Below are 14313 nucleotides of genomic sequence, written 5' to 3' on the forward strand. Positions count from 1 at the left end.
TGAGAAGATAAACACATTCCTTGATCTGAAGAATCTTCCATTCTGGTTAGAATTTTGAGCAATTGCATTCTTAAGCAAAAGTCCAGTCCATCAAATTATAGCAATTTATGCTTGCTCATAGTATCAGACATTTTTCTCTTCATCTAGTCAACTCACTCCTAGCCATCCAAGCTATATCAAGTGGGTAAGAGCTTGCAAGATTGGGAATTCACACACAACACATCTCCCTGCACTTCAGACCAGCTGGCCCCTTCACTCTCAACCCTTGCTCCTAGGGTTCATACAACTTCATAAACTTGAGACCTGCCAGCTCTTAATTTTCCTTCTCATCTGAAGATCAGTGGCTGCCAGAGGAACATGTCCAAACTAAGCCTGTCTCTTCATTGCTTTGTTTCCTCCAATTCCACTCAACAAGTCTGACTAATTTTAAAGGCACTGATCATTCTGTCTCCACTAATGAAAAAAGATATTAGGTGGAGACATGTCTAACCTCCACTTCATAGGAATAGGCCTTGGGCATATTTTGAGTTTGATTCTCTCCCCCTTGTGGAGTCAGAGGAATGTAGGAGAGAAAATGTTTCAGCTGAGGGGAGGAAAGCAGCTTTCAGAGTTGCCTAAACAGAAACTCAAGCAGGGTTGCTATGGGTCAGAACCAACTCTACAGCACTTAACAACAACAACAAAGCAGGTATCACAGTGGTTAAACAGATAGCTGATAGGGGACAAGGGCTACTGGATCCACCCTACTATAAAACAGGACATGCATGTGTGATGGAAATGAATATTGGGAAACACAGAGCTTATAAGCCTGCCTTCAGCCTATACTAGATTGGATTTGCTAAAAAAGGAGTTAGAATTTGCCCAGAAACTTCAGAGTTGCGACATTTGCAATTGAAAAGACATGCAGACCAACCCAGAACTGTTAGGAGGACAGGGGATTCTTGATTGAAAGACCTGCATCAAGAACATTTGGCTTTTTGAGTTTTAGGCAAGCTGTTTGTCTTGGAGACATCAAGGCCAGAAAACTTTGTGCCCATCAGAGAAAAACCCCTTCGAGGACTGAAAGTTAAGGGAACTGGCAAGCTATCTAGTATGCTTACTGGTGACCACCTACAAAAACCATGTGGGGGTCATGGCTAATTTCTTCTGAGTCTATGAGGGAGAAAGAGAACAAAACTCAAAATATGCCCAAGGCCTAGAAGGTTCGACATGCTTGCACCCTATAGCCTTCTTTACTAGTGGAGTCAGAATGATCAGTGCCTTTAAAATGAATTAGACTTGTGAACCAATTTAGAAAACTCATCATTGTGATTTTGTTTCTCTAGACTCCACTTCTGGTACCACGTGTCTTCAGCAGGTCTTCTAGAGAAACAAAATGAATGGAATTTGTGTATGTACATATGTAAAAAGAAGTTTTTGGGTTTTTAAAGTTTTTATTATAAATTGAGTGATAGTTTACAAGGGGGAACATCAGTTCATTTCATTGCAATGATTACAATTCCCTGCGTGCTTCATCATTCAACAGTATTGCTTCTATTCCCTCTGTTTTTGTTTTTGGGGGTATGCACCAAAACTCTCAGGAATATACAATCATTCAAACAGCCAAAGGGCACACCCTGCCCGGCCGCCAGCACACATCCCCTCTCCTTCCATGAATCTAGAGTCCTCAGCTGCCCCGTCTCTCTGTGACGTCATCTCTGACTCCATCTCTGGCATTGCCACTTCTCTGGGTAGGGTCCCACACTCCGTTGCCACTCTTCTTCCTTGATGATCCCAGGGTCCTCCACTCCGGAACTGAAAGATCGACCATTCACCCCTTATAAAAAGAAGTTTATATCAAGGAAATATTTTAAGTTTTGCAGCCATAGACTATGTGTAAATGAATGGATGAGGCTGTGTTCTAATAAAATTAATAAAAACAGGCAACAGACCAGATTTGGCCCAGTGCCCATAGTTTACCAACCACTGCTTTTGGCCACTCTGTTCTGTTTTCTATCATAACTCACTTTTATTGTTGTTGTTGTTTGGAGAAATATACACCAAACCACTCACGAGTATGACAACTTTCACATGTACAAGTCAGTGGCATTGATTCCATATTTCATGTTATGCCTTTATTCTGGCTTTCCTTTACTAAAATATTCTAATGCCATTAACATATGAGTGCCCCCAAACAGAAACTCTCTCTTTTTTTCAACTTTGGTAACAAGTAATCTTTGTTTCTATAGTCAAGTATTTGCTTATGTTTTCAGGGGTCATCCATGTGGTAGTATGCAGTAGGCTTTCATTCCTTTTTCTGGATATGTCCTATTACATTGTGTGACGACTTCACAGTTTGCTCATTCACTCATCTGTTGATGGCCATTTTGTGTGTTTCTACATTTTGGCTGTTGGGAGCAGTGTAGCAATAAACGTTAGTGTGCAGGTTTCTATTTGTGTTTCTGCCTTCACTTAAGTCATTTTGAAAAAATTATTTTTGATATGAACATAACTATAAAATTAGGCTGTTTAAAGTATATAATTTAGGGGATTTTAGTTTGCACCCATCACTATGATCTAATTTTAGAACATTTTCATTAGCCCCAAAAGAATCCCTGCACCCATTAGCAGTCACTTCCCATCCCCCACCCCTTTTCCCCTGCCCTAGGCAAATACTAACCTATTCCAGATTTCCCTACTAGGGACGTTTCTTATAGGTGGGATCATAAGCATTGTGGGCCTTTGGCCCTGGATTCTACCCAGATCATCTTTTTCTTCCTGGTCTCTGCTTCCAGAAGCCTTGACTCTTCTGGGCTTTCAGGTTTTGCTTCATCCAGGAGTGCCCCCTGATTGCCCAAGTGGAGTTTGTTCCTTCCTTCTTGGACACCCTTGGTGTTTCACTGGCCCTCCCCCTAGGGCACAGGGCATTTTCTACTTTGTATTGTAACATTCAGTGATTGGAGGCTATAACAGGCATTTTTCCATTCTTCTGGCCTCTTTTGTGTTTGTTGGTGGACTTTGGGTTCAGCAAGTACCCAGCGGATGGTTGTTAAATAAAATTGCTCAATTTTTTTCCTGCTGCTCTTCCGGGTCCAGGAGAGGGAAAGCATATGCTTTGAAGATTGTACCCCTGGGGTTTCTTGGTTCATATTCCTAGGTAGTATCAGCACTTAGCTGCAAGGCTCCAGGGTCAAGGGCCCTGTCTGTGGCCCAGAGCAGGTGTGGATAACTACTTAGTAAATGGAAGCAGCATCCACCTTTATGCAGGGTGTTTTTGAAGACACCATGACCAAACCTGCAAATATGACTGTCGGTCTTAGAAATGGTGTTACACTAAGTGGTGTTTTTATCTTGTGCATTCGCCTCTGGAGGTGACTCATGCACTGGGACCACAGTGCATGAGTCATGCAGGCCTCCTGTGATTTTATTTTGGCACCCCGAAGTCGGTCTGCAGGCTTTGTGATCAGAAGGGTTCACACTTGGTTTATTGCTCTGCTGCTGCCATGTTGGATTTTGTATTCTTTGTATTTGAAGTGGTTTGTGAGTGAATTCCAAGACTTTGGAGGCTTGGTGTGATGCAGTCACACTTGCTGCCGCTCTGGGATGGATTAGTTTCCTAGAGCAGCTGTAACAAAGAACCACCAACAAGATAGCTTAAAACAACAGAGGTATGTATATTCTCCTGCAGTTCTGAATGTCAGGTGTCAGGTCTGAATCGGGTGTTGGCAGCATCGTGCTGTCCCTCGGGCTCTAGGGAAGACCCTTCCTTGCGTCTGCCAGCAGTCCTTGGCTTGCAGCTATATCATTTTAGTCTCTGCCTCCATGATCATGTGATATTCTACTCTCTGTGTCTGTATCTTCATGTGACTTCCTTACAGGAACACCCTAATCTAGTATGACCTCAGCTTAACTAAATGACACCTGAAAAAACCCCCTATTTTAAAATAAGGTCATACTAATGTTCTAGATAGATGTGGATTGGAGGCGAGGATACTATTCAACTCAGTCAAGATGGATTCTTTGTTGTTGTCAGGTGCCATCGAGTTGGAACCGACTCATAGTGACCTCATGCACAGCAGAACAAAATAATGTCCGATCCTTGGCCAACCTCACTACCGCTGCCACACTACCCATCCATCAATGATGCCACCTGGCTGATCCATCTCATTGGGGGTCTTCCTCTTTTTCTCCGACCCTCCATCTTACCAAGCATGATATCCTTCTCCAGCGACTGTTCCCTCCTGACAATATATACAAAGTATGAGAGACGAACTTTAGCCATCTTGGCCTCCAAGGAGCACTCTGGCTGCACTTCTTCCAAAACAGATCTATTGGTTCTTTTGGCAGTCCATGGCACTTTTAGTATTCTCCTCCTACACCACAATTCAAAGGCATCAGTTCTGTGATCTTCCTTATTCACTGTCCAGCTTTCGCATCCATATGAAGTTATTGAAAATACCATGGCTTGGGTCAGGCGCACCTTAGTCCTCAAGCTTACATCTTTGCTCTTCAGCAAAGCTTTTTATGGTGAATTGGGTGAAGGTTTACAGACAGAATCATCAGTTTTACATTCAACAAACCGTATACTTGTTTCATCGCAATGATTACAGTCCCCTCCCTGTAACATTTATCCCACTTCCTCCCTGTGGCTCCCCATTTACATGTTATATTTATAAATGAATACAGCAAAAATATCTGATGTACATTTACAAAACAAAAATATGTATATTAATTTAAATGTCCAAAGGGCACATTCTGCCAGCCAGCCTCCTGCCCGCAGGCACATAACCACCATCTTTGTTGTAGCTGCTTTTCTAGCTAGGGAGGGGTCTGACATTCCACTCATGCTCTTCCTTCTTGATGGTCCTGAGATCATCTTTTCCTGCCACCTGATGCCCCAGGCCCTGCCTGACCTTCTCCCTCACTGCCACTGTCCATCCTCGTTAGGGTTATAAGTTGGTGGTTTGGGCACATGTGCCCCACAGTATCCTGGGTGGAGCTAGTGGTGGCCATCCTTGCCCTGAGCTAGCAGCATCAGGGCATGTCTGGTGAACACCTGACCAGAGGCTGTGTCTCAGCAAAGGTGGACCAGTTAGGTACCTGAGAACCAGGAAGGGCAGTACAGAGGTTAAGGATCCTTAGGGTTTGTCTGTCTGCTCTGGACTGTGAAAGGGTAGATACCTAGCTCAGCTTTCCCAGAGCGTTTTCCAGTGGCTTGGAGGAGGAAAACTCAGTAGCTGGCAGCCTGTATGCCTCAGTAGTTCAGGCATGTTGCAGGGCAGGGTCCCCAAATACCTATGCTGGTCTGTACCCACCTGTGAGTCTCCCTACGCTCAAGGGGAGTGCTCCCTGGGCCCTGGATCTTCCTCTTGAAACGTTTCTGAGTCTGGTTTTGAATAAAGGACCCATCTTTTCATTTGCTCTAGGGCCCTGTAAATTATCGAGACAGTTCACATGCAAGTCTACCATGTTCAAATACAAAGGAACAGATGGATGTGTGAGGATGGGAAGTACAGTAGAAAGAACACAGCCAAACCCTGGCTTAGCCCTCAGGTCATGTGGCAGTGACCAAATTGGGCTGGGCTTCATCCCCTTAAACCTCAGTTTTCTCTGCCTGAACTGGAGACCAGACACCTACTTTGCAGAAGGCTGGTGTTGAGCATGGCATTTTGCAGGGTCCAAAAGCTCCTGTTTCCAGGGATTCTAATGTATTTCTGCCTTCCTACCTGCTTTACAGGGAACACATTCAGCACCCTGGCCGGACTGGTCTTTGACTGGACCATTGTGAAGGACACAGAAGCAGATGGATTCTCAGACTCACACAATTCCCTGCGGTAAGCAGTGGCCTTTGCTTGGCCTCACTGCCTTAAGATGAAGGGGCACATCACTCAGCACTTAGTGGGTCCAGGGACTCTCATAGTCCACCAGGAGTCCAGGAGATTCCCAGGATGCTGGAGAAAGCCCCTGCCCTCTAGGAAGAAGGGTCTTATCTCACACAATGGTGTGAAGACTTTGTTGTCTACTAGCCCCTTGAGTGTGGTTCCTGAGAAACTGTGGAGGAGTCAGGTGTCCAGCTAGAGAAGAGGGAAATCCCCCAAAATATGTGTCAACTTGGCTGGGCCATGCTGTTCAGTGATTTGGTTGTAATGTGCTTATGTAATGATGTAATCATCCCCTGTGTTTGTTTTGTTTTCCTTTTAGTATAGTATCCTTTCTTAAGCTTTTATAATAATGGTCTTATGCAATATTTGTCTGTTTGTGACTGACTAATTTCACTTAGCCTAGTGTCCTCAAGGTTCATCCATGTTATGCGATGGCTCACAGCTTCCTTGTTATTCTTCGAGGTAGCATAATATTCAATTGTGTGTATGTACCAAAGTGTGTTTATCTATTCTTCCATTGATTGGCACTTAAGCTGTCTTCATCTTTTTGGTATTATGAATAGTGCCTCTATGAACATTGGTGTACATACATCTACTCATGTTATAGCTCATATTTCTTGTGGGTAAATACCAAGTAGAATTGCTGGATCATAAGGTATTTCTATTTCCAACTTTCTGAGGAAGCGCCACACTGTTCTCCAGAGTGATTGGACCATTTTGCGTTCCCACCAGCAATGCAGAAGCGTCCCAGTCTCTCGACATCCTCGCTGGCATTTATTGTCCTCTGCCTTTTTAGAACTTTATTGGTATTGCTGGTGTGAGATGATATCTCATTGTTGTTTTTATTTGCATACCAGCTGCTCCTCGGAAATCCTATACAGGGTCGCTATGGGTTGGAATTGACTCGATGGCACTTAACAACAACAACAGTGACTAATGATCATGAACATTTTTTCATATGTTTTTTGACTGCCCAAATCTCTTCTTTGGTGAAGTGTCTGTTCATGTCCTGTGCCCATTTTTCAGTTGGGTTATTTGTCTTTTTCTTGTAGAGGTGTTGTAGTTTCCTATTGTTGTTGTTGTTTGTTGTTAAGTGCCGTCGAGTTGGTTCCAATCCATAGCGACCCTGTACAGGGTTTCTGAGGATGTAAATCTTTACAGGAGCAGAAAGCCTCATCTTTCTCCCGTGGAGCAGCTGGTAGTTTCAAACTGCTAACCTTAAAGTTTGCAGCCTGATTCGTAACCACTATGCTACCAGAGCTCCTTCCCTATAGATTTTAGTTTCCTATAGATTTTAGAAATTAGTCCCTTGTCTGATATGTCATTGTAAAAGATTTTTTCCCATTCTGTGGACTCCCTTTTTACTCTTTGGTGCACTCATCTCCAGTGATTTGATTTGATATGATCAGTCAATCAGTTGTCATAAAAGGATTAGGGTGGGATGCCACCTCCTTACACAGGTCACAGCACTGATCTGATGGAAGGGAAGTGTCCCTGGGTTATGACCTGCATCACCTTCATCTTACAACAAATGAAAGGACAGAAGTGAGCAGAGAGGGACCCACTACCAACAAGAAAGAAGAACCAGGAGCAAAGCGAGTTCTTTGGACCCTGGGTCCCTATACTGAGAACCTTCTAAACCCCAGGGAAGATCAATGCCAAAATGCACGGATATCTCCAAGAAATGCCAGGTCCACAGATAGTGAAAGAAGACAAGGACCTCACCCAGAGCCAACAGAAAGAGAAGGCCTTCTTCCCATAACCTAACATCCAAGGGAATAATTACTTCCAGAGCATAAACTAGGCCACAGGGGACACTAATTGGCCTTCTTTGGCTCATCTGTGGCCTTGGCCTGCTTGTTCATTTCTATAAGCCTCACTTTTCCTATCTGTGAAATAGAGATTGGAGTGGTCCTTGAATGTCAGCATGTGTCAGGATCAGTTGATGAAATGCAGAGTCCTAGCTTCATGAGACAAAGACCAGGCCAGGTGTCAAGAATTTGTTTTGTAAGTTTCAGGGAACCTTTTATAAGCAGTGCTGGTGAGGGCCACCCCTTTATTTGTGTGCCTGGCATCAGGTAGGAGGTTTGCATGGACAAGTGGTTGAAGGATTCTTTGGCTATGCTAAGTCTTTTGAATGATGTCTGACTGTTCCTTTTCCAGAATTCTCACTTTCTTGGAGTCAACATACATTCCTCCTACCTATATCACTGAGATGGAGAAGGTGGCCAAGCAAGGGGACACTATCCTGGTGTCTGGCATGAAGACTGGAAGTTCCAAACTGAAGGCACGCATTCAGGAGGGTGTCTACAAGGTAGGCTAGGCACACCAGGTGGGGTTTGTCAGAGTAGGCTGGGCTGGCTGCTCCTGCTCACACCTGTGGGCACACTCAGAGGTGTCAGAGTCTCACTGTTCATTAAACGGGAACGGCAGGTGTGCTTCCATGTTTTTGTCTGGTTGGGCCTTTTCTTTTTGAGCAAACTTACAGAGAGTGGTGGTCTAGGCACTGGAGCCCACCATCTCTAGAATCACAGCGCACTTGCTCCTTTCTCAGTTTCCAGGCAGGTGCAAGAACAGCAGCGAAGAGGGAAGAGAGATTCCCTCCAACAAGTGCTCTGACTGTAGTCAAGGGACAAGCCCAAGTATTTGGGGCTCTGTGAAAAAAAATCTTGGGGCTCCTAGTTGTCTTCCAATGCCATCTGTCTGCATCCCCATGTGTGGAAGGCTGAGACCTAAGTCCACATTCTCCTGGGCCATCAGAACCTGGTCCTAGTCAGTGTCAGGGAGAGCAGATGAGTGGGTTAGCCATGATCAGGTGCCTCTCGCTCTGGTGGGCAAACACTTGCTCCCCTTGTAATTGGAGAGGATTGGCTATGCCTCCTCAGAACTGCAAACATGACAACCCTTTGGTTTGCAGTTCCTGGAACACATAGGAGGAAGCTGTGGCATTTCATCTGCCGTTTAATTTTGTAGCGTAACCAAGAAAGAGAAACACTCTTCTAATTTTCTCTCCCATTTGTTTTGGTAGTTGCTGGAACATTTTGGAAGCATGGTGACATACAGGAGTAATCACAGTTCTCTGTAGTTAATGTTTGCTTTTTGGTGCTCCGGGCACTTGTGGTCAGTAATTGACCTTCTCTTCCCTGGGTGGTACAGATAGTTTAAGTGCCTAACAACTACTAACTGGAAGGCTGGCAGTTTAAACTTTCCCAGAGGCACCTTGGAAGAAAGACCTGGAGATCCATACCTATAAGGTCACAGTTGAAAATCCTGTGAAGCCCAGTTCTACTCTATACACACGGGGTTGCCATAAGTCAGTGGCAGCTGGCTTGGTTTTGGTTTGAGCCTGCTGCACAAGAAGGCAGTTGCCACAGAGCCAACCCAAGGTGGGTGCTCAGTATGTTCCTTTTTTTTTTTTTAAAGTGTCAAATACTACATTTAACTTATTTCATGAGAGAACCAGTGAAGTGTTAAAACCAGTTCAAAAGAAATTCCAAAGAGCAGACATATGTACAGGAATCAGGAATGTGGAAATGAATTTATAAATAGGTGCAAACCTGGTCACTATCCACAGGGCAGTAATTAGTTGCACCTCCACCAGAGAATATGTGTGAGGGGGTTTCTGAAAGTTCACGGCAAAATGGAATAAAGCAGATAATGGGAGGTTTCGCCTAGAATCAGATAACCCATAGGGGTGCCTAGACTAGTAGTCTTTTTCCCACTTCAGTTTTTCACAGGTTTTCCTCATGAGGAAGTCATGGGTGGGGATGAGAAGTGGGTAGACAAGGGGCCAAGGACACCCTTCTACCCGAGTTCAGCTGTGCCTGGACCCTCCGGCCTCCTGGACCTTGGGACATTTTTTTGTGGGGGAAGAGAGAGACTAAGTCCCTGCTGGCCATAGAGCAGTCACTATGGACTCCTTTCTTTTCTCTGTTTTTAATCATGATTATTTTAAATTGTAATATACACATAGAAAGTGACTTCTGACCTCAGGCCTGTCATACAAGGCTCTCTTAGAATTTCTGGGCACTGAAGGTGTGAGGTTTGAATGCACTTCCCTATCCCTATACAAACATACTGAAGGGTTTTTAAATTCTCTTCGCCTCTCTTGCTAACAATGCGTCCCCATAATGCCTTTTCTACCCTCTTTGTTATGTCAAGAATGTTCATCCTGCAGAAGTCAGGCTGTTGATCTTGGAGAACATCCTACTGAACCCAGCGTATGATATCTACCTGATGGTGGGGACCTCCATTCGCTACAAGGTGCAGAAAATCAGGCAAGGAAAGATCACAGGTATGTGAGCTGCTCCGCTCAGGAGTCATGGCAAATACTTACATTCCTTGCAAGAAAGCCTAGGGACTCAGCGAGCTGTGTTGATGTGGATTGTGCCCTAAGCTGCCATTCATTGCTGGGCACTGTTGGGCAGTCTGTGGCCCTCACTGGAATGCATTTGAGCCCTGGGGCCCTTTCTGACTTGTCTGGGAGAACAGAAGGATAATGGATATGGATTTTTGTGGACATTCTGACATGCCGTGTGCCTGTTAGATATTTTAGAGGCTGGGGAGTGTTCTTCACACATTACAAATCCTCCTCTGGAGTACTATCAGATTTTACTTAACTTTAGGGAGGGTACAAATAAAATGTTAAAACCAGTTCAAAGGAGAGACGCAGAAGAGCAGGCACATGTGCAGGCCTCAGGGATGCTGAAATAAATGTACAAATAGACAGTATCAGTTGTACCCCCAGCAGAGAAAATGTATTTGCATATGCATGAATAAGAATCCTTTGCTTTACTATCTATTGTCTACCACTTGTAGACTTGTGAAATAGTTCAAAGACATTGAAAGGTGCTGCAGGCCCTTCTAGAATCTGTATTTTGTTTAAAGGTTGTGCCATGATTGAATGTGTCCCCTAAAATATGGGTTGACTTGGCTGGGTCATGATTCTCAGTGGTTTGGCAGTTATACAATGATGTCATGTGACAATTATGTGATGATTCCTCAGAATGTGATCTGATGTCATAAACCAAAGGAAAGAGTGGGCTGCAATGCCCTTAATCCCATCACAACCCAATATGTAAGGGAGTTTCCCAGGGGGGTGGCCTGTAACATCTTTTATCTTACAATGATAAAAGGAGAAAAAGACTAAGGTCAGTTTGCCTAGTGGCTTTTCATACCATCTACTTGCAAGCTGCAGTGCCGCGCTCTTGCCCTTGTCTCTGTATACTTTTATATTTCTGAGCAATCCCTGAAAGTTGGGAGTGGAGTGCATCCTTTGAATGTGGAATTCTTGCATTGGGAAGCTTCTAGATCCACCAAGACTGATACCAAACCACATGGAGATCCTTCAACACTGATGCCTAAACACATGGAGATTTCCAAGCAATGCTGGGCCTAGTGAAGCTGAAAGTGGGCAAGGATGTTTCCCTGTTGCTGACAGAGTGGCTAGAGCAGCTCCCTGAATTTGGACTTCCAGCCATAGTGCTGGGCATCCTGGGTCTTAGGTACAGAGTCATCCTGTAGCTTCAGTCTTATTTCCAGGGCACCTGCCTTCACCCAGTGGGTAGGGTGGCTCCACCTTGGACTTGGTGGTACCATTTAGGAGTTAGGTAGGTACTTGATCTTGTTCAACAGATGAATCCTAGAAGATGCTGCCTCTTTTCAAGTCATACTCAGCCACAAGCCCTCTGGGTGGTTAGTCATCACAGTGTGGCTGAGTAGTTCATCTGCCAGAAGGTCAAGAACATCATAAGGAGGTGCCATCCTGCCTCTGATCCCCATTCTCTTGAGTGTGTGGATGAAAGAAGTCTGTGTTTCTGAATGTCTGCCATGTACTAGATAAGAACAGTGTTCAGTCAGAGATGGTGCAGCTGCCTAGAGCAGGACATGGGGCTGCTAGGCAGAGCCCAGTGTGTATCCCAGTGTGCACTTTTGAGGAAAGCAGATGCTAAAAGGACCGATGTGGCCACAGGCATGGCTTCCTGAGACGCTAAAAGGGAAGGAGGCCCACAGGTGGAGTTCACAGGTTGACTGAGACAGCATTCTAATAAGGAATACAATGGACTAACATATTAAAGAAGCAGCGATCTCTCAAAAACATAAACATATACATAGACAAGGCCAAGAGCTTGGCACTGCAGCCTGCAAGTCAATTGTATGAAAAGCCATTTGTCAAACTGATAACATCTAACTATGAATGAGCATTTTCTTGGTGCCGGGCCTGGTTCTAATTGGTTTACATGTATAACCTGCTTAACCTTCATTTTATAACCCAATAACCCTGGAGGTAGATTGATTTAACAAAAAACTTTTAGAGTTCTTTTAATGAAAAGCTTAAAGAATGATTTAATAAGGAGATTTTAAGAGCTCATTCTAAACCAGTTCAAATGCCATAACCTAGGGAGATTACACTTCTAACGTACTAAGAAATAGATTCTGTTAATACTGTCATTTTATAGCTGCAAGGGACCCTAGTGCCATGGTAGGTTAAACATTGGCTGGTAGCTGAACGGTCATTGGTTTGAATCCATAGGAGAAAGATGAAGCAGTTTGCTTCCATAAAGATTTACTGCTTCAGAAACCCGTTGGAGCAGTTCCAGTCTGTCCTGTAGGGTCACTAAGAGTTGTAATTAACTTGATGGTGGTGGAGTGGGTTTGGTTTTGGTTTATAAATGAGAACCACAGCCCGGGTCTGTCAGTTTGTCATACTGTGATGCCTTGTGTGTTGCTGTGATGCTGCAATCTATGCTACAAATACATGAAATACTATCGCAATAGCCCATTCTAGACAGGTTTCAGTAGAACTTCCAGACTAAGACAGACTAAGAAGAAAGGTGTCTTAACCTGGATTCTCTCAAGAACCACAATCAGTGAAGCTTGTATATGTAGGTATGCAGGAGATTTATCTCAAGAAATGGCTCACACTGTTGTAGAGGTGGGCAGTCCTAAGTCTGTGGGTTAGATATTAGGCTGGAAGCTTCTTACTCCCGTAGCTACAGGGCTGCTGAACCAAGTTTGGCAGGTCAGATGGCAAGCAGGCAGGTAGGTCTGGCAGGTAAGAAGTGAGGCTGCTGACGACTCCATGGACCAGCAGGTAAAGAAGCAGGTTATTAGCTCAAATCCAAAGAACCAGAGGTCAGAGGACTAGTCAGATGCAGGATCCAGACCCAGCAGAGAGCATGTAAACTTTGCCTGAATGTCCAATACATGGGAAGCAGGTTACGCCCTTTCATTTGATTGGCTGCTCATAGCAGACCTCATTGTAGAGTTGATTATATTATATTAGAACTCATCATGGGGACAACCGCATCTTAACTGCTAAACCAATGAGAATCCTGGCCCAGTCAAGGTGACACAAAACTTGAACTATCACAGAAGGCCTGGTGAATTTCTTCCAAAACTTAACCAGTGAGAACTCTATGAATCATAACAGAATATTGCCCCATAGAGTGCTTGAAGATGAGCGCCTAGGTTGGAAGACACTCAGAATCCACAGTGATATCAAGTATGGACTCAAGCCTACCAGCAATTGTGAAGATGGCACAGGACAGTAACATTTCTATAGGACATGGGGTCACCATGAGTCAGAGCCAACTCAGTGGCAATTAACAACAAACTAGATGGGGAGATGGAGTCCTGGTGTGGCGCTGTGGGTTAATGCCCTGGACTGCAAAGCCAGTTTGAACCGCAAGGTTGGTGGTGCAAGTTCACCAGCCACTCCTTGGAAACCCTATTACAGGGTCGCTATGCGTTGGAGCCAACTCAACAGCTTTTAACAACAACCACAAATCTATCAAACTCCTTGGCCGTTTGCCCTTCTCCAGAATGGAACAGAACTGTTTCTCTGACTCTTCTACCCTTATAAGGAAAAGGAAAAAAAATGATCAGGTAAACAAAAAACGTTTTATAGTTCTCTCAGGGGCAATGCATGAGGCCATTAGGGAGTCAAAGCTGACCACCAACAAAGAAGGGCAGAGCGTCTATGGTTATGAGGAGGTGGAGCAATAGTAAAAGGGCTTTAAGCACTTGCTCTGTATTAGTTCAAGTGTCATGGTCCTAAGGAATTAGACTTCCCAGGTGCCTTAGTTCCATAGTGCTGCTCTAATTGAAATACACAAGGCCAAGGCTTCAGCAACCAAGTATTTATTCTCTTAGATACCAGCTCCTTGTCTTCTGAGCTTGTGCTTCTGAGCAATCTTCATGTGGCTTGGCGTCTCGCCTCCCTCATCTCTGCATGTTGTTTAATCTCATTTATTATCTCAAACGAGGTTGCCACAAGGTACACTCCACACTAATGTGGGTCATTAATGTAATAAAGAAAACCCTAATCACACGTAATTATAATCACTGACATGTTGTTAGGTGCTATAGAGTTAGTTAAGACGCAGTGACCCTGTAAACCACACTGCTCAGTCCTGCACCGTCCTCACAGTCTCTGTTATTTGAGACAATT

The 14313-nt window shown here is 44.3% G+C and overlaps 1 protein-coding gene across 1 annotated transcript in view; it reads left to right on the plus strand.

Moving 5' to 3' along the window:
• NUP210 (nucleoporin 210kDa) overlaps nucleotides 1–14313 on the plus strand; it is a 131498-nt gene that overhangs the window by 35651 nt on the left and 81534 nt on the right. The window contains exons 4-6 of the mRNA XM_006870469.1: nucleotides 5717–5813; nucleotides 8025–8175; nucleotides 10023–10155. Coding sequence (XP_006870531.1) covers nucleotides 5717–5813; nucleotides 8025–8175; nucleotides 10023–10155 — 381 coding nt within the window. The remainder of the gene's footprint in view (nucleotides 1–5716; nucleotides 5814–8024; nucleotides 8176–10022; nucleotides 10156–14313) is intronic.

The sequence above is a fragment of the Chrysochloris asiatica genome, unplaced genomic scaffold (assembly GCF_000296735.1).
Source record: "Chrysochloris asiatica unplaced genomic scaffold, ChrAsi1.0 scaffold00142, whole genome shotgun sequence".
NCBI classification, from domain to species: domain Eukaryota; kingdom Metazoa; phylum Chordata; class Mammalia; order Afrosoricida; family Chrysochloridae; genus Chrysochloris; species Chrysochloris asiatica.